Raw genomic sequence first — 26,496 nt, 5'->3', positions numbered from 1 at the left:
GTTTCAGTCATTATTAGCTGTTCTTCCTGTGAGTCAATACTGAACCCTGGACAGCTGAGCTCTGTACACATCCTGCCCCCCATCCACAATATTGTGGTTAGTCCCTTTCTTTCATACTGTTTTCCTGAAACCTACCTTCCCATTTCCTGCTTAAGTTAAAATGCACAGTTAGCCATTGCAGTGCTTTACAATAGGTACTTGATATTATTTGGATTTTACGTTACTGTTATCCTTGCGATGATCCTAAACCTTACTTTTATCCTATTGTATTGGCTAGCTTATTAGGAATCTTTGGGCACAGAAGTTCTAGCTTCAGTATATGAAATAAGGGTAGATTAGAAATCCCATCTGACTCCATAAATTCAGATTCCTGCCTGATTGACAAAATGAAAGTCATGCACAGTGATGTGGGTTTTTTTTTAAAAAAGTAGGCAGTTTTCTGGATAATTTTCAGATGCGCTAAATTGATTGATTTAGAAAGTGTATTTGGCTTCTTTTTAAAGTTTGGTTTACTAAATGTGTGCTATGTTTATTTACATGCCTACAAACATCTCAGCAGATTTTACCAGTAGCTAAAAGTATTTGAACTGTAATGTTTTGATTAGGAAAAATATAACTGAAGGACACTTAGCAGTGGAATCTTGTGTATGTTTGCTCAGAAATAGGTCCCCTAGTATTCAAGGGGGCACACTGCCAGGCTAAGTGTGCATAGGATTGCTGCCAGAAATGAGGTTCAGATGAATTAAAACTAATGCAAGGATGTACTTGGAAATTATTTTTATTAGAATATTTAATTTTTTTTACTAAACACATATGTTTAAGATACAGCAACTCAATAGTGTATATACTTACATGGTTTAAGCTTTAAGGAAAAAGTTTAAGCACTGAGAGCTGCTAACATACTAATCTTAGCACATTCAAAGAGCTGTGCATCTTTATTTGCTGGGTTGCCCTTCTGGGATCCTACAGAGGCTGGGATCCTGTGGGGTGGCAGGGTGGGGGAAGGGTTCCCCCCCCCCCAATTCACTCCCTTCCCTGCACAACCCCCAGTGTCATCTCCCAAACTGGTCTGGAGGGTCCTGGCTTGGGGAAGGGGGAATTAGCAAAATTCTCTCCCCACCCTTCAGCAGAAACATCTTGTGAGCTGAACTCTGCTGGCAGGAAGTCTGGAAACAAAACACACACACATTTTTCCTAGGGGTCGTCACTTGGAAAAGAAAGTTAATTACCCCTTTGAATGTGCCTCATTTGACTGGTACTATATCCATTAACTATATTAGTAATGTTATGAAACAATGCAGTTTTAGAAATGGAAAATGTTTCACTGAAAAAAAAATAGAGTGGGACATTTGCCACAATGGAAACTTTTCTGCCTAACATCCATGGATAGGTGTAGTATTACAGTGGAGTCTTACACATTCTTGCAGAAGTCCTTACATCCTAGATCCGACTTAATTTAAGTTTCACATTCTGATAATGTAGGTGACATCAGTAGCAATGAAAACTAGATAACACAGTTTTACAACCCTATGCAACTTCCTGGATTAAGTATTTATCTAGATACTGAAGAAGAAGAGATATTCCTGGTTGTTTCTGAAAATCCCTCTTTACTCCAAATGAGGATTGTTGGAAGTGTAAGAAAGGGAAGTTTCACACCCTGTGTACCCAATCTGAGGTGTGACCTGGCTTGCTATCTGCTATAATGCTGGCTGTTATAATGAGGTAGACCTTTGAACTGAGAGGCATAAAAAGTGCTGTTAGATTTGTTATTGATATATTGGACTTTGATACCACAGTGAGTAAAGGAGCATATCCTGCTTCTTCTAAATAGATGACAATGCTGCAGCCTTCACTGTGGCCACAACTGATATGAGAACATGTACTCACTGTGAGATTGTCTGCACACTCTGCTCCTAGCAATACTGTGTCAGACGTCATGATCTTTGGGCTCAACAGGTTGGTTGTATGATCAGTAACTACAAAAAACGATATAGTCAATCAACAGGAAGAATTGCTTCTTGCATAATTCCTAGCCACTTGAAAACAAAATAGTGGGTTGGACTTCTCGATTCACTAATCGGAAGTTTTGAGTGTGGCTTGGTGGGGGTGACTGCTTAATCTCACATAGTGTCCTATCCACTGGGTGGCACTGTGGCTTTTGTCTGGCTCTGAACCTCCTAAGCAAAAGGCAACAGAATTAGATGAAAATGAGACTGGTAAATTTAAGGTCATGGGCACGTTCTTGCTTAAAATGCATGTGGATAAAGGATAGATGATTTAGACTAGTGCATCTCCAGTTCGTGAGAACTTGTAAGTTAGATTTGAATGGTGTTCAGTAGCTTATCGTGAGGAGTGAACTATGTACTTAGACTTTCAACAAGGTTTGATAAATTCCCTCACCAAGGATTCCTGAGCATGATTGGCTGTCATGGGAATAAAAGGATAAGGTCCTCTTATGGATCAGTAATTGGCTAAGGAAACGGAAGCAGAGAGTAGGAAAAAAAGAAGTTCTCACAATGTTTTTAAACACTTCAACTTAAGCACCTACTAGCAACACCTAATAGTAATCTTACTACGGTAAATTTGAAACCTTGGGGTGAAAACTGAGGGTGTTTTAGGGAAAGGGCTTGTATTTGCAATATACAGGAAATTGTTAGATCTGTCTACTAGATCCCTTATAGGACTAAGACACTATGGGACATGGATATGGGGATGGTTATATCAGAAACTAAGTGGAAGAAATTATGGACCTATGAACTATATTGGCTTATACGCAGGAATGTTTGTTGAACATCTAAAGATGTTGTCGCATGTTGTTTCATCTTTCATATATAACTTCACAAATTACATCATGTTGTTGGTGTGGCTGTGGAGGCACAAGGGTTGTTGTTTTTGTGTTTATGGTGGGAGTGTCCTCTTGTACAGAACATTTGGTCTGAGGTGCATCTGGGAATTTCTTCTGTTTGTAGGACTCCTGTTCAAATAACTCCGCAACTTTCACTTTTCAATGTATGGGATAATCAGACACAACAAGAACAAAACTGTGGTTGTTGGCAGCAGCCAGGATATCTATTTGCACAAAAGTAGAAGACATTGCAAGGATTACATATTTCCCTGTGGCATAAAAATGTATGGAACCTTGAGATAGTGGGAGAAATAGTGCATAATTGGAATGTTTCCAAGGGATCAAAAATGTCAGAACATTTCCATCCTGGGTGAGGAGAGTTCATTTCTTACACTGCTACAAATACTGTAGCCTTCAGGACATTGTATCTATACCAACACCTAAAATATGGCATACTGTATGTAGGAATATGTGAATGTTTTATATATTATTAAAACATTCACATATTCCTACATACAGTAATGTATGCCAGTAATATCGCTTTGAATTTTGTTTGGTTGCTTGTCTCTAGCATTTTTGTCTTATCTTGCTATGGCTGTATGCTAATGCAATAAAGGTTTGATTGATTGATTGATTGATTGATATATTATTGTGTCTCTCTATTGTGATTTTGTATCAACTGAGAAAATTTGTTTATAGTCCCTGCCATCCCTGGTTAGGTTGTACTGTATGGTGTGTGTGTGTGTGTGTGTGTGTGTATACATATCAATAACAATGATAAAACAATGGGATTGATATTGGCTCCTGTGCTTTGCAACTTGCTCATAAGTGACTTGGAGTTTGGAGTGAGCAGTGTGGTGGCCAAATTTGCTGAGGAAACCAAATTGTTCAGTGTGGTATAACAAGGGATTGTGAGATCCAAAAGGGTATATCCAAACTAGCTGAATGGGCATTAAAATTACAACTGCGATTCAGTTTAAGCAAGTGTAAAGTGATTTGAATTGGGGGGGGGGGGGAATCCTAACTTCACATATGGGCTATGAGCTTATGGTTCCTGACCCGAAAAGAGATTTTGGAGTCGTGGAGCACAGCTCAACAAAAATGTTCTCAGTATGTGGCGGGAGTGAAAAAGGTGGATTCACTGTTGAGGACTGTGAGGAAAGGGTTTCAAGATAAAACTGCTACTATCATACAATTTTAGCTAGGAGTATAAATCAGTTGGATGTATTCTATGTTCTAAGATTGTTCTTTGAACAATCAGATACAATTTGACTTTAAAGATGAGAATTTTGCTCTGCTTAGGTGTAGTTAAGTAAGACTAACCTGAGATTTCTTTAGACATATTTCAAATGAGGAATGAGGTATGATTTTACTTTTCCAGTCAGCAGTGTCCAACCTATTCAGTAAATGTTATTGAGTTACTCTGCAAAGTATCTACAGAATTCCTGGAAACAAGACCTTTGGTCAAAGCAATGTTTACAAACTTCTTTCCTTACCTGGACTTTCTTTTTTAAAAAATCTGTAAGCTTTATCTCAGCAAAATTGAAAATAAAGATGCAAATGTTTTTGCTAGATAAAAGTCAAGGTCTTGCAAGTTCAGCTTTCTGTTTCTATCAGCTCTCTTCATCAAATGCCTCTGAAAATTAATAAGGGGGAAGTTTGTCTGCAGCATCTGGCTTTGGGAGAGTTACTGCCTTAGCTAATGGCTTCTGATTTATTCTTTCTGAATTTCTCCGGTCCTTCAAAAAAGTCACCTGAGGTAAAAGTTCGTACCTCAGGGTTCCATAAGTTACTTCTTCAGACAGTACATACAGTCTTGAACCTACTGTCAATCATCTTCAGGGGTGTTCCAAGTTCTGGCATTACAAGAGTGTGAGAAACATTTGTCTTTGTGTTGCGTTCCCACTCATATTTTATGGAACTCTTATTATCCCACCCTTTCCCACTCCCCCTTGAGTTTGTTAGTTTAGAAAACCATACATTCCTTATAGGAAGGTTTTTGATGCCTTTGATTTTAGCCCACAATCCAGTGCATACTTCATTGGAAGTAAATACCCTAGCAGAAATTGGGACTAACTGAGCAATCCTATTGTTGAGTAATGCTGGCTATGGGGCTTTAGCATTGGCAGAAGCCCCACTATGCTAGTGGAACTCAATATATACTGGCAGACCATTTCACTGGCCTATCTGAAGTATTCTGCCCATGAACATGCTCTCAGAATGGCCAAAATTGGGTGAAGCCATGGGCAGGACAGAGGAGCAGCAAAGGAGCACAATTATGCCATATTATGCAGTCCTACAGGCCACACCCACACTCCCATTAATGGTGTAACTTTACACTGGCTCCAGACCTAGCTCAAGAAATTCCCTTCTCATTGAGTTCAGTGGGAGGAGGGGAAATGGCTTTCCCCATATTGACTCCTCCCACCACAAAATACCATGTTCTACGCTTATTCGTGGTATCTCAGCTCTCAGTCTTAGCACACCACCGCAGATGTATAAATTCCACACAGGGAGACCATGATTCTGGTGATAGACCATGCAAGGTGGGGCTATATTTGCCTGGTTGTGTACACTTAGAGCTCATAAAGGGGAACCTTAGGGAGCGGAATTATGGGGAAAGGGCACATTGTGCAAACAGCCATGTGCTCCAGTCCCCATATGTGTCCTGGAGAAAGGCTAACACTTCTCTTGAGGCTCCCACTTTTGGATTGCCCTGCTCTGAAAAGTAATAGACACTATAGGCATTGGTCCTTCAGAACGTGGGCTTTCCTATAACGTTGTGCACATTTTCTGTTTAGTCAGTCATATGAGCTCCTCCAGCTAGTTTGCAAACTGCTGTCAGGTTAAGTGGTTCTTAAATAAACAGCACTTTAGCAGGGAGACTCAGGCCAAGCAGGTTCCCAGACACTTGGCCAGAAACACTTCCTTTTCTTTGTTTCTCCCTGGTCTGCCTTTCACGGCAGCATCCATCCCTTTTGCATCCAGTCTCAGGGCTTCTGCCTACCCTTCTGGGATAGAATCTCTGCAGCTGTTAACCACAGGGCCCAGCCTTACCCTATGATATGAGCAAAGGCTCATGTCTTCCAAGTCATAAAAGGAGAGGCCTTGGATTTTTTTGTTGAGGAAAGCTTGTTGCCTCTAGTGCAGAATCAAATGAGCATGTTGGTCTTATGTCACCACATTCCAGTGGGTTCCTCTACACAAGGAACCCTTAATTGAAGGTAGAAGGTGTGTTGCCTGTCAGTGATGAGCTTGGGAGATGATGGGTAATATGTTGGTGCATACAATGGGTGCCCAGTGTCAGAGGCAAATAGGTCCACCGTGAAATCATGGGAACTCAAGGGTGTGTTAAGAGTTAAGGAATTGTTGAAAGTGTTCATGGCATTGTTGTCGTGGTGTCTAATAGCAGTGTGGACATCCAGCTCTCATGGTTTTTGCAATGAACCCACTTTTTTGTAGTTGGACCCCCAGTATGTTTTTTTAAAACTGCTTTTAATTTTGGTTTTATTTTTTAAAAATCCAAAAGAGAAGCCTTTTCAAAAGAATTAGAAACTGAGATTTAAAAGATCACCCCATTCTTGTGTGTGTGTGACATTTAGTGGCAAACATAACAAGCATACTATGTGTGCCATATATTTGAGTAAATAAGTTTGAGTAGTACACAATACAGAAGTATGCAGTTACCTTTTAGAGGCATTTTTTATTGTTGTCAGTCTTCAGAAAGTCCCTATGAGGTTCCTGATTTCAGAGTCACTCAGTGTCAAATTTGGTGAAATCCCTTGGGATGAATGGCTTTATAACACCATAATAACCCATGCTCCTAGGACACTTTGAGGGATGGGGAAATCCATGACTTTAGCGGCTATTTTAGCGGCTTGCCAGCACACGAAAGTGTTTCCGGACACTTCCAAGCCAGACCAGCTGTGTCCTCTTTACTCCCTCTCTTGTTTGTGTGGGAGGAAGTGTGTGTGTCTCAGCCGAAGTCCTCAGTGGGAAATGAGGAGCCAGATTTTGTTCTGGGCGTGGTGCTCACATGTAGGAGTGTTTGGGGGGGCGGGGGGAGAAAGACGTCAGCAGCCTCCACACCTTCAGGGTTCAGAGGCCGTTCCCGGCTTCACTTGGCAGATTTGTCACCTGCGCAGCAGCGCAGACAGCCTGGCAGACAAACGAGTGAGGGATGTTGATCTGGGAGGAGAAGAGCACCCTGGAATGGCTTCCGTCGCAGATTGTTAAGCTGTTTGGTGAGGAGTTGGGTTTTTCTTGATGAAAAAGTGATCCCCGCCCCCTCGTTCAGGTACTAGGACTTTGTGAAATGGGTCTAGGAGCAGGGAAAGTTTCCTCCTGGCAGCCAGAAGGAATCTGGATAGAGATGGAAGTTACAGTAGCTGACAGAACATGGGCTTGTTGCCACTCGCTTGTCTACCTGCTTGGAGCTAGTGGAGAAAGCCAGGCAGAGTTACGCTATACCCTTGAAGGACACTCAAAGTGCATTCCTGCCCCCCTCCAATGAATTCTGGGCAATGTAGTTTGTTCAGAGTTGCTGGGAATGATAACTCTGTGAAGGGTAAATGACAGTGCCCAGAATTCTTTGGGGGAATGAATATGTTTCACATAAGCTTTAAAGGTATAATGTGTAGGAAGAGGCTGTGGCAGAGAGCAGGTCAGAGTCAGAAGTGGAGGCTGGAAAGGAGGGAGGCCCAGAGGCAGAGTGGAGGCAGGCTGCTGAAGATGCCAGGAGGTCTCCCCTTCCTGCTGTGATCAGCTTTCCTCCCTCCTGGTCTTCCAGAACATGCAGAGGAATGAAGAGGGCAGATCAAAGAGAGACAAGACAAAGGACCCTCAGGATAGGAGGAGCCTTAGAGAGCGGTGGAGAAGCAGAGACCCTTCAGTCCTTGCAGCTGCCTCATTGGGGCAAGACATGCTGGGAACAGTTGCTGTGACCACTAGGCCTGAGATGTTTTGTTTCTTTGAATAAAGAGTTAACCTCACAGACGCTTTGTGAGTTATTGCTGACCTGCTCTTGGTCCGCCTTGAGAACACCTCACTTGTGGAGTGTTCTGGGCACTTAGTCTTCAATAACTTGTTTATCATCCTTTCATATGTATGGTGAAAACCTAGTAGAAATCCTTAATTTCACGATTGCTTCCATAAATGTACATAAAATTTATAGAGCATAAGATGCATGAACTATATGTCTCCTTGGAACATACTCCTAGTTAGTACAAAAACTCTGCTGAGTTGCAAACGAATATGTTTTTGCACTAGTTAATAGATATGCTTTATTTAGGAAATAGCTGAATTAGAAAGCTGGAAAATGTTTAAATCAATTATGTACAGCAGCCCTTTCATCTTGGTGGTTTTCACTTTGATTAAAATTGCTGTTCCCAGCAACTCCCTCTAATTTATGTGTCAGATATAATTTGTGCAAGATGAACCTTAACATTTCAGGATTCCCTGACAAAACTTTCTCTCCATGCAGACTTCCCTCGGTTCCTGCTTGCCCCGTCTCCTGGCAGAGATGATGTGGTTCCAACCTCTGCTGCCTCAGGCATGAGCTCTTCAGAGCACCCTCTGAACCACCCGCCTGCAGCCCTGACCAATGCTAGCCACATTATGGAGGACTGGAGTGATGTGGCCCAAACACCTTCTGATGCTACCTCACTGAGGGCCGGACTGCTGCACAATGCCAACAACAATGCCTCCTCAGGGCCTTGGCGAGGCCTGAAGAGCCCTTCCCTTTCTTCTGCTGTCTCCCATTCCAAACTAAGCTACCTGGAGCGTGTGGTCTTGGAGATTGTGGAGTCGGAACGCATGTACGTGCGGGATTTGCGAAGTATCATAGAGGTGAGCGCGCCCATAATGCTTGCCTGCCTGTGAGGATGGAGTTCTTCAGTTCACTGTCACAGTGTGTTATGTCATATAAGGGCCTCCCATCTTCTGATCTGGGCATTAAAGATGTCTTCTATCTAGCTGTAGGAAAACCTGGCCTGGACAGAAGGTTAGGAGCAGGTGCCTGCAGGCCTTCCATCAGCCTTCAGGCCAAGAAAACCCCTCAGTATTTTACTGTGCCAGAGTCCTTGTGCTTTGCCCTCAGCGGCAAACTTCACACACTGTTTCCCAAACAGGGATGCACTGATCATTATTTTCAAGAGGCACAAAACACTTCCTACTTGCCATGTTGCAGTGTGCGAATGCAGCGCATTGTGTGCACTGCTATGGACCTTGTTTATTTGCATGCTATGGCTGAAGGGCCAGGTAGTTCTGATGCTAATTATTTCCTGGTTCAGAGTATAGAAAGGGGCTTTCTGCCCTGTTGGGACACTGTTTAGGCTGAGTGTAGGAAACAGAGAGTGTATGGTGGGAGCTGTGGGCTTGAAAGACCTACACTGGCTCCCAGTACGTTTCCGAGCACAATTCGAAGTGTTGGTGCTGACCTTTAAAGCCCTAAATGGCCTCGGTCCAGTATACCTGAAGGAGCGTCTCCACCCACATCGTTCTGCCCGGACACTGAGGTCCAGTGCCGAGGGCCTTCTGGCAGTTCCCTCGCTGCAAGAAGCCAAGTTACAGGGAACCAGGCAGAGGGCGTTCTCGGTAGTGGCACCCACCCTGTGGAACACCCTCCCACCAGATGTCAAAGAGAAAAACAACGACCAGACTTTTAGAAGACATCTGAAGGTAGCCCTGTTTAGGGAAGCTTTTAATGTTTAATAGATTATTGTATTTTAATATTTTGTTAGAAGCCGCCCAGAGTGGCTGGGGAAGCCCAGCCAGATGGACGGGGTATTATTATTATTATTATTATTATTATTATTATTATTAAATAATAATAATAATAATGGATTATATTGGGGCTGGGGGGCAGGTCTGAGGCCCTCCTGATGTTGGTGGCCTCCAATTAGCCCCAACCAACAGAGTCAGCTGTCAAGAATGATGGGAGTTGCAGTCCAACAAGCTCTGGAGGGCCTCAGGTTCCCCACCCCTGGACAATATGGGAATTCCCTAGAGCATTCATTAGGTTGCCATCTCCATCACCACCACATGTTTAGGTGGCTGGAGTTTGGGGCAGTCTGTCATATTTGCTTGCTTATTTTGCTACATGGCAATACTTATGACACAATGTGACTTGGCAGAATTACTTGGCGAAGATCATAGACACACAAGAGCTGCTTCTACGGCCAGAACAAGTTAGTGCACTGTTTGGGAACATCGAGGATATCTATGAACTGAACAGGTGAGAGTGATGTTTGATCCCCATGGCTTCACTGGCAACTATCCCTGCCCCACCCCTTATTTGCCAGAGAGGACTGAAAATCTCTAAGCACAGCAGAAGGTACCCTCTCCCTAAATGGTCACAGTCCTATCATGACAGTGGGACAGGTTGGTGGATGGCAGGAGACTCACTTGCTTTGCTCTCCCTTGCCTTCCTCCCTGTCTGCATAAGCGCCGCTGACACGTCTTAGGCTGCAGTCATAGAATTGTAGAAGAGTTGGAAGGGACCTTATAGTCCAATCTCAACATTCCTCCATCGAATTTGAAACTATACTGGACCCCTTATCCCATTATCCCACTTACCTGGGATAATCAGTAGAACTTCTAAGTAGAAGCCATTTAAGATTGCATTGTTATTAATGAGAAGCCAGCCCTGTGTTTTGCACATTACTGAAGTCCGCCTTGGGACAGGCATTTTCCTGTCACCTCTTTGCCATGAACTTGAAACACTCTACGCATCTTATGGAAGCTGATAGATGCAGATTAATGCCTACTGATTGTGTTATCAAGCTGAAGCTGACTGGAGGGTTGGATTGTGTGGGCGGCAAGCTTCTGATAAGTTCTGTTCCTCCCTTGGTCCAGCTCCCCTATTGCTGGAAAGCGGGAGCCAACATTCTTTCACATTTAGCCAGAAGGTTTGTCTCATTCTGAAAGTCTGCAAAATAACAACATGGATGTTTGACCCTTGGGGTTTATTTGAACAGTCCTGGGCAGACATGGCTGCGGAAAGGAAAGTGGAGAGGCGGTGTTGGTCTCAGAGCAGGGAAGCAACATCCTTCCCTGTATGATGAAGCACTGAGGAGAGGGGAGGTCAGAGGGGCAGACTGAGTTCAAATTGCTCCCGGCTTACTGGGCGTTCTTGGTTTTGTCGCTTGCCTGTTCTGTGAACTAGCTTCCCCTCCCGAAATTAAAAAGTTCCTTGGGGCAGACATGAGCTCATAGCTTGTCACTGCAAGACACTTTGGGCAGTGGGGAAATGCTGTTTGTAACAAATAGGCTACATGAATAGTTGCTGGAGCAGCTAGTTGGCCATTTTAACCAATGAGTGCCCCTCTTTCTGTGTAATGGCTGCCTTGTGTTTTTGGCTCCCTGGCAACAGTGGAAGGGCTTCCCCTGTGCAGGTGGGTGCTGTGAGTACTGTTCCCAAATCTTTGCATGCCTTGAGTTTTGCTTCTATGTTTGGGACTTGGAGGGAAGGGAAATGTTGTTTGCATTTTGCCTCCCGCATGTACCCATCCTGTCCCTTGAGTGCCTATGCTACTGAGATGCTGTGCTTAGAATATGTGACACAAGAGGCTTCACCATGTGTGTGTCTGTCTGACTCACTGATTCTTCCTTTTCTCAATTTCTGCTCAGTGAGCTTCTGCAGGATCTGGACAGCTGCCACAATGATCCTGTTGCCGTGGCAAGATGTTTTGTGGACAGGGTAAGGAGATGAGCAGATACTGTGTTGTGGTAATCTCTGACTGTATCATGGAGTGTCACAGAATTCTGCTGCACAAGCCCTTTCGACACCCTTATTGGGTGCTTCCATTAGGTATGAGGGCTTAAACAAACAGTACGTAGGGTGAGGTTGGCATTCCTTTTATACAGCTGTACTGGGCATGTTTTGAGAGGCAAGCTGAGATTATTGCTAAGTGAATATCCAGCCATCTTTTACTGATTGCGCTCTCTCTCTCTCTCTCCCTCTCCCTCTCCCTGCAACAGAGTCAGGATTTTGATATCTACACTCAATACTGTAACAACTACCCTAAGTGAGTATCATTTGCAGTGAAGGAAGAACTGGTTTCATGGGGCCTTGGGTGACCCTTTCCCCTCTAATAACTTAATCTTTTTACACAGAAGAAACCTTTGATCAGCCTCTGTCTCTGCGGGACACAGAATAGTTTGTAGGTGCTTTTTTTTAAAGTCAGCGTTCAGTGACAAGATAACCCAAATCTTGCAGTAAAACCAGCTGAATTCTTCAGACTGTACATCTTATATTGGGAATAGCCACTGTGGTACCCTCCACATGTTGTGGGATTACAAGTCCCTTCAGCCTCACCCAGCCTAGCCTATGGTCCGGGCTGATGGGAGCTGTAGTCCAGCAACATCTGAAGGGCAACATGTTGTTGTTTGTATTAATAAAATTCGTATACTCCCTTCATCCTAAGATCTCAGGGCATTTCACAGCATAAAAATACAGAATAAAACCACAAAGCACCTAATGTTGGCTGCCCTTGATTTATATAGTCTAGCAGAAACAGAACATTTTATGAAAGCTAAGCAGATTTGCATGATTTATATAAATCTGTTTATCTTTCATGAAAGTTTCTGCAAATCGTAGCAAGAGGCAAAGAACAAGGCAAGGTAATGAAGCCCCACAGCTGTTCTCAAAAGTCCTGCTCCAGGGGTCTTCTTCTTCTTTCCCTCTAACAGGCTGACTTTCCAGGTTTCCCCCACACTCATCAAAGGAAATTCCCTGTAGGAGGTACAGGATGTGCTATATTGCCAAAGTCTGATTGCTTCTCTCTGTTAGCTAGTCTGGCTGTCACTGGCTTCCGGATCTTGTTTTTAAACCCTTGCATTGCTGTCCTTTGTCGGGGTGTTTGAGCATGCCTGTCCGTCAACTCATCTTCAAGGGAAGGTGGGAGGTTCTCTGCTTTGATCTTCAGTGCTATTCATTATACCGTGATGGGTTTGACCCTCTAGCTCTGTGGCAGCTCTGACCGAATGCATGAGGAACAAACAGCTGGCCAAGTTCTTTCGCGAGCGGCAAGAGCAAATCCGTCACTCATTGCCCCTTGGCTCCTACCTTCTCAAGCCTGTCCAGCGCATTCTCAAATATCACCTGCTCCTTCAGGTAATATAGCAGTAGCCTAGTTGTGTTGTCTAACTTTGCAGCTTTGGGACCTGTGTGCTTCACCCTCTACCCGTTTTGCCTAAAATTCAACCATAAAATGTGCAGATCTGTGTTCAAGCAAATGTCACCTCTCTCTTAGAAAATGTATTGGCCACTAGTCAAGTGGGAACAGTTGAGAACTAATACAGAGTTTGAGTATTTGCAATTATACAAATAGTCTCTGTGGGTCACACATGAGGAAATATAGATTGTAGGAATTAGCTATACAAGGAAATGGTTTCTCAGACATCTCTGTATGTATTTCAAAACCAGCCCTATTTCTGTGAAGGGATCAGATTTGTATGTTACCAGTGTTTATCCATTTATGCAGAGATAGGATACTTTCCCCAATTGCTCTACATTATGTTTTTCATAATTCAAATAAATAACAAAAAAGTAATGTAAGAAGAGCCCTGGTGGATGAGGCCAAAGGCCCATCTGTCCCAGCACCCTGTAATTGGTGATTAGCCTGTCAGAAGCCTGCAGGCAATTCATCATACCACTAAAGCCTACATCTTCCTACGCTGATTTTCATAAAACGTTCTTGATACTGTCATATTTTAAGTTTAACAACAATAGACATAACATTTGAGTAACATAATGGGTGTGCTTTTTTAATATAACCACTGAAATGATTCCACCCCTGATCTTTTCTCCAATTAATATGGCCATAATGGCCAAATCCCACACAATATTTTGTGTAAATTAAACTTCTTGCAGTAAGTTACGATTTCTTGCTCATATTTATCCAATGGACTGATCCTTCAATATGGTTCAAAGGAAAAAGACAAGGTCTAATTGAATTTGCTAGCCTAGACTCTACCAAGCAATCCCACCATAGATGATAATAGTCACCTTTTTGTACTTCCATAGGTGAGTGACTTTTGTTGTTGCCGCTGCTGCAATCAACATGCCACCATGTTGAAAAAGTTTTTTTGCATTGTTATTTTTAAAGAAAGCATGGGACTTTGGTTTCAAAGATTCTCCCCAAAAACCTATGGAAATTTCACTGATCCAGCAGACGTTTCCATGAAAGGGTGAAGTGAGCCACTTCTACCTACAGCTTCCGTGCCATCTTCCTAACCTGCTCCAGAGGGTTTCCCAACCCTCTGGAGCAGATTTTTGAGGAATCACGGTGTTACATAGGGAAGAAGAATCAACGGACATTGTCTCATACATCCCAACTGTTCAAAGAAGCTTCCCCTGGGATCAGGAAGCCTTTTTCATGAATGGAAAGGGCTCCAATGGAGACAACCAGTATTTATGTCATGATTTATGCTTCTTAAGGCTTTGGAGAAGGGCCATAGTTCAGTGATAAGAGTATCAACTTCAAAAGCAGAAGGTCTCAGGTCCAATCCCTGGCATTTCCAGGTAGGGTGGGAATGTCCTACCTAACTCGAAAGACCTGCTGTCAATCACTATGGACAGTTCTGAACTAGGTTGACCAATGATCTGACTCACTCAGCATAATGGGGTTTTTAAAATGACTTTAAGTTATTACTTGGCTTGACCCTTGTATACTTACCTGGGCCCCAGAGCTTAGTAAACTGGGCAGTGGTCAAGAGACAACAAACTGGTGAAATGAATTTGTGTTAGAGAGCCTTACAACTCTTGGCTGTGTGGTTTTGTCCTAGGAGATAGCAAAGCACTTCGACATAGAAGAGGATGGCTATGAAGTGGTGGAAGAGGCGATTGACACCATGACCTGTGTGGCTTGGTATATCAATGACATGAAACGGAAGCACGAGCATGCTGTGCGCCTGCAGGTAATTTGAAAGGGGAAAGTTGTCCCAGGTGTGGCATTATCCTTGGAGAGCTGTGGCAATTCACAAGTAAGTGTTGTATATTCACCCTGGCTGATGCATCAGGCAATGCCACCTTTCATAACCCATAAAGGGAAATTCCCTTAAGTACGTATATGCAAAATGAAACTGACTCGCAAAACACGATGGCAACCATGTGTGTTATTACTATCTTTAGTGGTTTGCTCTCTTTCCTGCTGCTTCCTAGCACTGCAACATTCCTTACCATGAAGTGTTGCTAGCTAAAGGGATTTTTAAAGATAGAGCGATAGATAAAAGGCATTTTTGGTCCAGTATTCCCTTTTCCTCATTCCAGTTTGCAATGTCTAATTTCCCCTTTTTTTCCAGACCTCAGTACGTACATACATACACTGTCAAGCTCAGGGACTGACCCCTAGTACTGAATATCAATTTTTGGTTTGAGCCTTAACACAATTAGAGTCCTGCAAATAGCCTCACAATATCACCCCAGCAGATTTTAAGTGCATTCCCAGTTTGCTTGCACTTCCTTAGCCTCTCATCATTCCAGATTTCATTTACATTATTCAGTCTTTAAAACGCCCTTGTGAGGACTCCACCCGTATCAGCATTAGTGTCATGGAAATTTAATGACATGTTTCCAAACATTGAATTTAAATTTTTCTCTTCTTGAGGTTTTAGAAGTGCACGTAGGTTGCTGTAGGTCAGGCATGGCCAAACTTTGCCCTCCAGCTGTTTTGGGACTACAACTCCCATCATCCCTAGTTAACAGGACCAGTGGTCATGCTTGCTGTAGGTGGTGTAAGGCCTTACCTTAGTTTTCATCTGTGTTTTCAGCCAATTAATTCATTTCTGCAGGGAATTTGAGCAAGGTGATGACGGCACCCTATGAAAACAGTAGGCAAGCTTTAAGATAACTACAAAAGTAATTTGAACTGGGGCAATCAATTCTTTAGTCATCTGCAATATACAGTGGTACCTGGGTTTAAGAACAGTCCTGTTTACGAACAATTCAGTTTACGAACTCCGCAAAACCGGAAGTAGTGTTCCAGTTTGCAAACTTTACCTCGGTCTACAAATGGAAACCGAATGGTGGAAGGGCACCGGCAGCAGGAGGCCTCATTAGGGAAAGCGTGCCTCTGTTTAAGAACAGATTCGGTTTAAGAACGGACTTCAGGAACGGATTAAGTTTGTAAACCGAGGTACCACTGTAATGGCACCCACAAATTGGAAACTACATAAGGATTAGAAAGAGCAAGTTACTTAAAATGAAGGGTAGCGATCTGTCCAGAGCAAAGGAAGATGGTAGGAGCAAAATTCTTTCTAAATGACTCTTTTTATGGGTTGGTGGTTTATATTACACAAGCTGTGGATCATATTATGATCTGTGGGGGCTGTGTAGCAAATGCTTCTTTACTGGGCTTCAGGCAAGAAGCAGGAATTGCTGATGGAATGTGCTGTAATAATACCAGAGTTCCGGCTGAATGATTTGTCACGATGCCCCTTCTGGCTTCAACCTGTAACACTAGAACCCTCTGACTCAGGAATGGGGAACCTGTGCCCATGCTTAGATGTTTCTGGACTGTAACTCCCATCATCCCTGAACATTGGCCGTGCTGACTTGGGGCTGGAGGGAATTGGAGTCCGGTTTGGAGGTGTACGTGTTCTCATAGCAGAGGGAACATTGAGGCAGAGAGAGAAGCAGCCTTGAATAGTTCATTAGAAGACTGGCTATAAATGACAGAAATATATAAAAATAGGGGCTTGTGTTCCACCAGCTGCTTTGGTTCAGCCTCACAGAGTGACTTTACACTGGACAAATCTACCTTTCCAGTGTCTCATTTGGAAGATTCTTAGAACCTTTCAAACTAAGTAGAAGAAAGGGACAAATATTTAGAATACTTAAGATTCCCTTCTTTAACTTTTGCTGATGAAAGAGACCCTCTGGGTACGAAACCATTCAGATCGTTTTGTTGTTGGTAATGCTAGGCATTTATTTTCAAGACTGCTGACAGATTTCAAAAATACTTTGAATGTTTGTGAAGGTTAAACAATGGAAGTGTTGGGGGGAAGCTTATATTCTGAGTTGTGTTGAAATGAATGTATTCTGCAGGCTAAATGTATAGCATTGTATCCAATGCTGTCGTTCCTCTTGTACAATGGGACTTCCCCCCTCGCTGCTCTTATCTCCCCTCACATACTCAAAATCTGCTCCAGAGGGTAGGGAGACCTCCTGGAGCAACTTTTGGGGACATGTGGGGAGAGGAAGCCCTGTTGCATTAGTGGAACACTATTTGTGTGGCATTGGGTACTATCTACATACCATTATTTATTTATTTTTTTCAAAATTCTCAAGTGGCTGTAATTCTGTCACAGCACAGGCTACAAGCAATGCTGGCATCTTCGTAACTCTGTTTGGGGTTGCCTTGAAATGGCTCCTAATAGGGATGGAAATATTTCATCTTTTTTCTAACACCCCCCCCCCCGCCTTTTGCTGTTTTACAGGAGATTCAGTCATTGCTTATAAACTGGAAGGGTCCTGACCTGACCACTTATGGAGAGCTTGTGCTGGAGGGTACTTTCCGTGTCCATCGGGTCAGGAATGAGAGAACTTTCTTCTTGTTTGACAAGATCTTGCTGATAACAAAGAAACGGGGCGATCATTATATATACAAAAGCCACATTCCAGTAAGTAGTCCCAACCTTGCAATTCTGTTCATTCATGGGGATGAGTGAATCTTTTCAGTTTTGGTTTCTGTCAATTTTCCAATCTTGAAGTCCAGTTATCCACATTTCCACATCAGTTGGTTTGTTTTTTTACAGTCCATGAAAATTCACCAGCATTTTAGTGTTAATTTCTCCTGATATATATACACATGCAAAGCAATTTCCCCTAACCTATTTTTATGCTATTTACCCTGATCCATGTACTTTTATGCACACTTTGCCCTAATATTTGCATTTTTGTACACATTACTTGGCTGGAGGACTGCACTGCAAAATTCAGAGAAATGCGAATTCCAAAGGCTGACGGAGTTTCGTTTCATGTATTGTTTTAGCAAGTGCAAAATAAGTAGATTCACTATTAAACATGAACTGAAAAGAAGTTCATCTCCCCCTCCTCCCTATGAGTAGGCAGTGTGATTAATTCTTCCTCCCTGTTTTTGAGCGGTCAGGAGGGCATCTTGGGTATCAGGGTAGGAGGGGTGTGAGCATGAATCATTCTTTGTCACTTTGGAACTCATACCTGACAGCTGAAGCAGATGTGAATTTATGATCCAGTATAGAAGGCCCCAAGGCAAACTTTTCTCTACCTGACCTGACTCTCCCACTGCTGCTGCCTTCCGTCTCCCAGCACAATCCTAGGCATGACTCAGGAGGGAAGAAGGATGGCGAGGGCATTTCTCACACATACATGAGAGCAACAGTGTGAATTTGTTACCCTTCAAATGCCCAGTTGCAGAAAAACGGGGAGGTTTGCTCCACAGACACATTTGCATTAGTGACTTCGAATGCAAAATCAAAGGAGTGGTGGCTTTTCCAGACTAATTAAGAGGAAAAGGGTATCAATGGGTGTGCTGCTATTTCCACACAGCCAAAAGGGAGCGGAATCCATTTTTCTTGCTACTGGGTTGTATATAAATTGCAGTGGCACCTGCTGACCCCACAATGTGATGGTGTGAAGTGACTGCCCCAAATTTCACCCCCATCTCCTTTCTCTTTGTTTTGCTGTTGCCAAGAAAAGCTACCCTTAATCTTTCTATACATCAAACATTTATATGTGCCACTCTCGCCCATCTCAAAGGCACAGGAACCGAAAACAACAACATGTGCATATGCAAGGTGATAATAGATCTGTTCCAACCCAATACAAATCTGTTTGGCTGTTTTAAGCCTGAGAGGTGTAGGCACTGGATACTTTTTCTTTACCTGAATCTGTGTCCCTACCATAACCAAGTATGAATATGTTTTGGATGTGCTGATGGCATCAAATTCTCTGTGGAAGGGGTGGGGAGAGAGGGTCAGTGGATGATGGGGTGGGAGGGGGACTGGTGTTCTTTAGTTCTGAATACAGCATGTTTTTCTTCTTTATATTATTTATGTCTGTTCTAAAATTTAGTACTCTACATTGTTTTTAAAAAGGAACTGACAACAACACAGGAATTGACAAACGCACACTTATAGATATTATAACAAACCTTATGGTCGTCGTCCCCAAACCTTGGCCACCCAAAGTTGGTCAAGTTAAAAGGTCTTTGTTGTCCTTTTGAGGGTGCCTCTCTGTTTATACTGGCAGCCCTCGGATGATTCAGAGAGGTGGCAGATTTGGCGAACTTTTGTTGTTGACGTTATAATGGATACCTTGGTTTGACATCTCTCCCTCTGCTCCTTCAGTGCTCCTCCCTGATGCTGATTGAGAGTACACGAGACTCACTGTGCTTCACCGTCACCCATTACAAACACAGCAAACAGCAGTACAACATCCAGGTGAGATAAGCCACTGTCCTTTATAAGGGGGTTTGAAAGTGATTTGGGGGCAAGGTACGGAGATAGTTGGAAACGTGTGTTGATGGGGTGCCTGATGCAAAACTGGCAGCCTGAATAAGGGCAGGCACCGAGTGAAAATAAGAGGGGCAGTAACAGGACCTGAGAAAATGGGTCGATTGGTTTTGGGGCAGAGAATGCAAGGTGTGTGTTTTGGAAGGAAGAGGATGTGAATGAGGGGTTAGGGCAGTTTGTTGGTGCATTGCAATGCCAGCGTTTGTCAGCGGTGTGGAGATACTGGTGATAAGAATGCTCATTGGAGAATATCATAAGAGTGTGAGTTGTTAGGTGTCCACAGCAGGTGGGCCTGGTGTGTGCGTTTGCCTGATAACAGCGGAAAGAGTGGCAACACTCAAAAAGGGCTGAGGTGTAGCTGAGTCAGGTGAGTAATCCTGGCTTCCGAGATGCATAAGGTGTACTTTTGTTCCCAGGCCAAATCGGGGGAGGAGAAGCGGGTTTGGACTCACCACATCAAGCGCCTGATTCTGGAAAACCACCACGCCATCATCCCTCAGAAAGTAAGTGGAGGCTCTCCTTCCTTCTCCTTCGTATGTCTGTAGAATGGATGCTGGAGACCCCATGGAGTTCTCTGCCTTTCTTTAAAACTTAGTCTGAGCCATGGCTCAAGAAATGCTCTTTTTCTTCTTTGAATCAGAGGGGTGCTATTGGAGGTGTTCTTTCTTCTATACATCTTTGCCTTTTCTTTACTCTTGAGTATGCTTGATTGGTTCTCTTTACTGAATCATACAAAGCCCAGCCATATCAAGCTAGACCTAGGCCTAGGTGCTTCCATAATGTGGGTATGAGAGGTTTGGTGTTTGGAATTTTGTCTGCTCCTTTGTCCAACTGAGAAAGGGGCAACAGTTGTGGTGGAATTTGTTCCTAGTGTCCAGGGATGATGGGGCTGAGGGGAAGCTCCTTTCTCCTTTCCTATCTCTCTGCTATTCTTTGGGGGAGGGAAGAGAGGTGGGAACTCCCCATTGCCTCAGGTTTCAGGATCCTGGATTTCCATTTCCTTTTCAGTTTAGTGCTAAGCCAATACCTTCTTTTCTTCAGGCCAAGGAAGCTATCTTGGAAATGGACTCATACTGTAAGTTTCCATTATTTTCTAAAAAATAATAATGTCCCAGTAGTTTGTTTTTAGAAATCCTCCTCCTGCTTACTGTGTTCTCAGCAGGGCAAGGCAGCAGACATGTCAGAATTTTCCAACACAAGTCTAAGAATGTACTCTGCCTCGTGGGGTTAGGTTATTTCACCTGGTTGCAGGAAGATTACACAACACAGAAATCAACAATAAGTGGAATGTGATTCTGAGATGTGATGCTGTATTGATGATCCAATTCTCTGTCTCTTGTAATTAATATAATTGTCACCTCCTTGGATTGCGAACCGAGCCTGAGTTTGCTTGCTGGAGCCTATGCTGCTAAATGTAATATTCAGGGGATTAGAATGGTAAGGTGGTGTTAGCTTGGTTCATGCATGAGGGGGTTGGTCAAACCAAGTGGGGGCAGTTAACAGGTTCTCAAACACTCCTGCCGCTTCCTTTAGATCCTTCTCGCTACAAATACAGTCCAGAGAGGCTGAAGAAGTCCCTGTCATACCAACCTACAGAAGACATTCCTCAGTATGGCCGGCAGGGGCGCCGGCAATCAGGTAAACAGGGCAGGGATGTACCTATCCAAGCAGTGGTGTGTGTGTGTGTGTGTGTGTGTGTGTAGGTGTAGGTGTAGCTGTTGTTACTGTATCCTGATGGCATACCTTGTGTGTACTGCTGCTGTTGCTATTGACTATAGGGCAGAAGTTTTTGTTTTCTGTAGTGGCTTGCCAGTAGTCTGTTGATAGAAATTAATATTGGAGCTTAGTGCAGCTGACAGGTGCTGGAGCATTTACTCTGCCAAGGCCTAATGACCTCTGGCACACCACAAACACACACAGACAATGTTCAGAGAACATACCTTTGTTTGTTCTGGACAGTTCTATGGGAATTTTTCTCCCAGTGTCACTGTGAACTTGTCACCTTCACTTCAGCAATACAGGAAGCACCATGAAGAATCAAAACAGAAAGGAGAACGGGTCCAGTGCTTACTGGTAGAATACTTTTTCATTTTCGTTCCCTGCATTTTGGAATGAAATACTCCCCCTTCAGGAGCTGTAGACCAGGTATAGGGAAGCTTTGGCCCTCCAGATGTCGCTGCATTACAACTTCCATCAGCCTCAGAAAGCGTGGCCGATGGCAAGGGATGTTGAGACTTATAGTTCAGCAACATCTGTTGGACTGAAGATTCCCCATACCTGCTATAAATGGAGTTAATGGACATTGAAATACTGATTCTTAAGCATAGGATAATACTCATTTATACCATATACATTTTTACATACATAAATGCAAAATCAAAACTTTGGTTGTCATAGACCATATTGAACTTTTGTTTTAAAAAACACACTATTCAACAACACACATAGAGCTAAAAAGAGGTCTTGTTTCAAGTAAGTACTAGAGCCTGTTCTCCTTCCTGTTTTGAACCTCTGCTTCAGAAACAGGTAATTCAGAGTTGGATCATGCCAGTAAACAACTTTATACTCTCCCCTCACCTAGTCCCTCTTGCATCTGCCATCAGTAGCCTAAACTGTGGAAAAACTGTGGCAATGGCAACCTGACTATTTCTTGGCAGCAAGGTGATGAATTGGTTCAGCCTTTTGGTCTGATCCATCAGTGCTGCTGTTAGGGCAGTCTTCGCTGGGAATTGTAGTCAAAAACATCTGGAGGCAAATGTTTGGCAAATGCTATCCTATGCAATTTCCACATTCAAGAAGTATTTACCATTCTTTCACAACATTCAGGCCAATCTGCTTCCAAATTCAGAAGGCTAGGATAGGTGGACTTGAAGACACATAGCTTACAGACTTCAACCGGGCTAGTCCTCCATCCGCAGCCTTGATCTGAGTCAGTATCCCAGGGTGTCAGGTAGAGAGGCCTTTCCCATTCCTTCTACCTGAAATCCAGGCTGGGAGCTGAACTGGGAAGTCTTCCACTGAACTAGTGACCCCTCTCCCACTGCTCCCTCTGACTGCTCTTCAGAATGTTGTGTAGAACAACCACCTTTCACCAATGTGTCAGGCAAGCTTGTGCAAGTCAGGGCAGGCTGGTTCCATTTCGTTGACTCTCCTGGGTGTTGTACTTTCATACCAAAACATGGAAGCCGTTCCAAATTCCTTTTATTCCTACTTGGCTTCTTATCCTAATAAAGGGTGCTCTTGCTGTCAACAACTCCTTACACAGCATAGGTTTTTTTGGGATGGGGAGCAACCACACACATCATGGCCTGCTTTTGCAACTTGCAATTCTAGTAGATGCCTGTGGGTCTCTGTGTGCTGGGCTGAGTTTGTGGCGTGTAAAAGTGTGCTGAGGTCCTGTGTGCATTGTTTGATTGCTGTGTCAAGAGAGAACTGCTGAGCTCAAGTCTTGGGTGCTGCAAGCCTAGACAGCTTCTAAAAAGAGAGCTCGCTAGAGGATCTTCTGAAGGGCACCTGCTTGTTAAAAGCAGATCGTTAAAAGGTTTTTCCAGGAGTGTTGAGAAAATGGGCCTCTTAAATAGCTATTGGGTGGTATTATGGACCTAATGTAGTTGTGTTCATTAATTTCAACAGGTCTGCTCTGAGTAAAACACAACGTAATATTTATGCCTGCAACAAGAGTGTCAAAACAACATGCTCTTTGTTCCCTGAAAATAATCTAGAATGGCCCAGAGAGTTGGAAGGAGACCCTACAAATAATCTAGTACAGACTGCAACTGGCAGCAGTATAGGACCATACAGCATAGGTTCCTCTTATGCTCCCCCCACCCCCCAGCAGCAGGCAGTTCTTCTCCCCTAGCATCACCACTTCCACCTCCTCCCTTTCCAATGGACATGAGGTGGGCAAGTACGCTTACCAAAGGAGGAAGGCAAGGGCAGTGGTAGCAGCACCTCTCTGGGTACCAAGCCATTGCCATTGTACTTGCCCCCAGTACATTGTTCGGGGGCATTGTGGGCAATTCAGCATTGTGTTCATCAAAGTGGCAAACAAGGGAATCTGGGGCAGCAGAGGTGGCAGCGATGGATCCTCAGCAGGTGCCCAAGGATGCCGACGGCTGACGCTGGTCCAGGTGCACCGCTGCACTGAGTCACTGCATCCCTAGTGTGGTGCAGGCCCCAGCAAGGCAGGGCTTTAGTAACGTCCCCAGCAGAATGGTATTGACTCTAACAGGTATCTTATATCCTATCCTTAGAGCCTTTCCGTGGCAAAAACACTGCTGAGAGGCTCCTAGATGGACTCGAGCGTAAAGGCCGCAGGAAATCTGGTGCGGGCTCCACTCATTTAGCATGTGGCACGAAGGGGCTCTGCCATCTGGTGTTGTGGGGCTGGGAGCAAGCAAGTGGAGCTCTTTGGGTCAAACCTTACTGCGGAGTAGCTTATGGGCTTTGCCTCCTGGGCACGATGATGGCTGAACATGCCTCTCAGTCTCCAGCGAACGTTATAGATGATGCTCTGGCTTTTAAGCTCTATAGGCAGGGCTGTGTTTATTCCATGAGTTCACAAATTGGTATCTGACACAGAATTGCGAGAATCCCATTTTTTGCTCCTCTCTTTTTCTTTTATCAACTATACTACTAATTATAGAACCTACATAGTTAATTTCATTTAGCGAAGCCAGCATAGAAAATAAACCATGTTCTACAAGGAGAACAATAATTCAATTAATTTGCACATGTGTCAAAAGAATACTAATTACAGTATACAGTCAACTCAATATTCAAAAATCTGATCACACCCATATGTTACCCAACATCATTCCCTCTTCGTAGTTGCTTATTTAGATTAATTCTACATTAGTGCATGTTAAATCAGGGGTGGGAAACCCTTTTAGCTCAGGGGCTGCATTCACTTTTGGACAATCTTCCAGGGGCCGCATGTCATTGGTGGGCAGGGCCAGAGGCAAAAGTGGGTGGAGCAATGGCTGAAGGTTACCTTTTTAGAGTAGGCCAGTTTTGACACACACTCCAGGCAAGTAAGGGGCATTAGCATGGTTCAAGGACACATTCCAGCCAGGCAAAAACACTCAAGGGAGGGTCAAAGCAAGACTGTTGAAAGATGAGGCCTGGAGAGAGACTGGAGGTTCAGATAGACCTAGAGGGCTGCATTTGGGCCCCTGACCCTGAAGTTCCCCATTTGAAATGCAATAGCACCAGACACAGTAAATGTGAAGTTCTTGTGGCTTCTGAAAAGATGTGGGAAATGTCTCTTGAAATCATAGAAGCCTAAGAAGGGCGAACAGGGCTTCAGGCACCTGGAAAATGGGACACCCTGTTTCCTGCCTGGGCTTTTGGCCTCCTTTCATCTTATTTGCAGTCCAGCTTGGATTGTCAAAGTGGAATAAATCCTGCATAAAAAGAAACTGCTGAGTTTGCAGGGGGGAGGTGTCTGATTCTGGGCAGCAGAATCTGGATTTTTATTTTTATTTGCTGCTGGAGTATACACAGCCCCTTCTGTAGAAGAGTGGGTGAGAGACAGGGCTCACTTTTTAAAAATCTGCTGGTTTATTTGGCCTCCTAGTTCATTTAGTCTTGGTGGCTTGCAAGCACAGATTTATTTATTTAAATTTAAACAATTTATATACCGCTTAACTACAATAGTCTTTAAGCAGTGTGCAAGGAACAGGATACAGAAAAGGTAAAACCTGGTTAAAACTAGAAAATCAAACTACCAAAAGCTCCTGTTGGAATAATAATTTAAAAAGTCATCTTTAGGCACTGGAAGTCCAACAGAGAGGGGTCCAGTCTGACCTCAACTGGAAGGGCATTCTATAAAATCGGGTCCACAATACTGAACACACTGCTCTTTGTGGATAAGAGCCATATGTCTGAGCCATGGAGAACCGGGACTCCCCTGAAGGCCTGTGATTGGACAGGGATGGAGGGATTAGGTGTGGTCCTTGACAGGTGAAAGACTGGTGATGCTGTTCTCTGAGAGGCTTGTTCTGCACTGCACAGAGGAGGCTAGTGCTGTTCTGCACTTCACTCAGATGCTTCAAGGTGTTTCCTTCTGGAGGGGCAGAGGTGGCGGGCTGAGGCTGGTGCCGGGGTTCTCCCCACCTCTTTCTGGTATTTCTGGGCTCTGAACCAGCATTTCAAGAACTCAACTCGCAAACTTTCCTTTCATTGCAGAACCAACAAAACAGATTCTCAAGCAACTGAGCAACAGAGGTGAGTGGATGTCCCCCTTTCCCACATCCCCCCAGCCTAGGAGGAAGAAGCTCTGTACTGAGTAGATTTCTCAGTCCCAGGTTTACTTGACCAGTGTGGGTGGGATTTGACAGGTGCCCGTCCTTATGCCAATGGTCACTCCTATCTCAGATTTATTACAGCTAGCAGTTTTGAGCACAGGGCAATTCTATATTGCTAAACAAGGCACCTTAGATGCTGAAAGGCAGGGATGGGGGAACCTGGAGCCCTCCAGATGTTGTTGGACTGGACTCCCACCAGCCCCAGAGAGCAAGGCTGGCGAAGGGTTGACGTTTCCCCACCCCTGCTCAAAGTGTATGAGCCTGAATTGTTTCTTTACTCAGTCACTCCTTCAGCAGTGACTTCTTCCTGTTGCCTTGTGGCTGACCCACTGCCTTCTCAGGGGACCCACAGCCACTGGAAGGGACTGTAATAAGATATAAGTGATGTAAAAATGGCTCTCTGCCAGCATGTTTGCTGTGTCTGCTGCTTATATAGAATAAGAGTGTGCCTGAAATGGAGATTGGGAAATAGGGAGGAAGACTACCTGGGCAGGGAAACAAGATCTCACCTTTCCCCTAATGGCTTCTTTTTTCCCCCTCCTTCTTCCTGTGCTGCAAATCTGGCAATAGGACTAAAGGTAAGAGACAGAAATTCTAGAAGACAAAATAAATGAGGGAAAAGAAGGGTCTTCCCTTTCTAAGGAAATTAAAGTCTTGGGTGACATGCGATGGGCTTTGGGTCCCTTACCAAAACGCCACCTTAAAGGTAAACGGCTCTGGGGTAAATGTTGGTGCAGGGGCCATTATTCATTTTAATAACAAATTGACATTTCCCTCTGACCACTGCCATCTCCCATAGGGTGGCCAGTAAGCTTCTCACAGCTCTAAGCTGTGTGCTTCTGCTCACAT

At 43.9% G+C, this 26,496-nt stretch overlaps 1 protein-coding gene across 1 annotated transcript in view; it reads left to right on the top strand.

Annotated features, from left to right (window-relative positions):
- Positions 1 to 26,496, top strand: part of PLEKHG3 (pleckstrin homology and RhoGEF domain containing G3) — a 46,866-nt gene that overhangs the window by 13,208 nt on the left and 7,162 nt on the right. Inside the window, exons 2-15 of the mRNA XM_081888534.1 lie at positions 8,328 to 8,692; positions 9,979 to 10,079; positions 11,474 to 11,543; positions 11,825 to 11,871; positions 12,809 to 12,959; positions 14,633 to 14,764; positions 17,285 to 17,467; positions 19,175 to 19,267; positions 19,756 to 19,842; positions 20,381 to 20,414; positions 20,873 to 20,977; positions 23,593 to 23,664; positions 25,529 to 25,567; positions 26,218 to 26,252. Coding sequence (XP_081744660.1) covers positions 8,328 to 8,692; positions 9,979 to 10,079; positions 11,474 to 11,543; positions 11,825 to 11,871; positions 12,809 to 12,959; positions 14,633 to 14,764; positions 17,285 to 17,467; positions 19,175 to 19,267; positions 19,756 to 19,842; positions 20,381 to 20,414; positions 20,873 to 20,977; positions 23,593 to 23,664; positions 25,529 to 25,567; positions 26,218 to 26,252 — 1,514 coding nt within the window. The remainder of the gene's footprint in view (positions 1 to 8,327; positions 8,693 to 9,978; positions 10,080 to 11,473; positions 11,544 to 11,824; positions 11,872 to 12,808; positions 12,960 to 14,632; positions 14,765 to 17,284; positions 17,468 to 19,174; positions 19,268 to 19,755; positions 19,843 to 20,380; positions 20,415 to 20,872; positions 20,978 to 23,592; positions 23,665 to 25,528; positions 25,568 to 26,217; positions 26,253 to 26,496) is intronic.

The sequence above is a fragment of the Podarcis melisellensis genome (assembly GCF_964234715.1).
Source record: "Podarcis melisellensis genome assembly, chromosome: 1".
Taxonomy (NCBI): domain Eukaryota; kingdom Metazoa; phylum Chordata; class Lepidosauria; order Squamata; family Lacertidae; genus Podarcis; species Podarcis melisellensis.
This window is presented reverse-complemented; position numbering and strand designations above follow the sequence as displayed.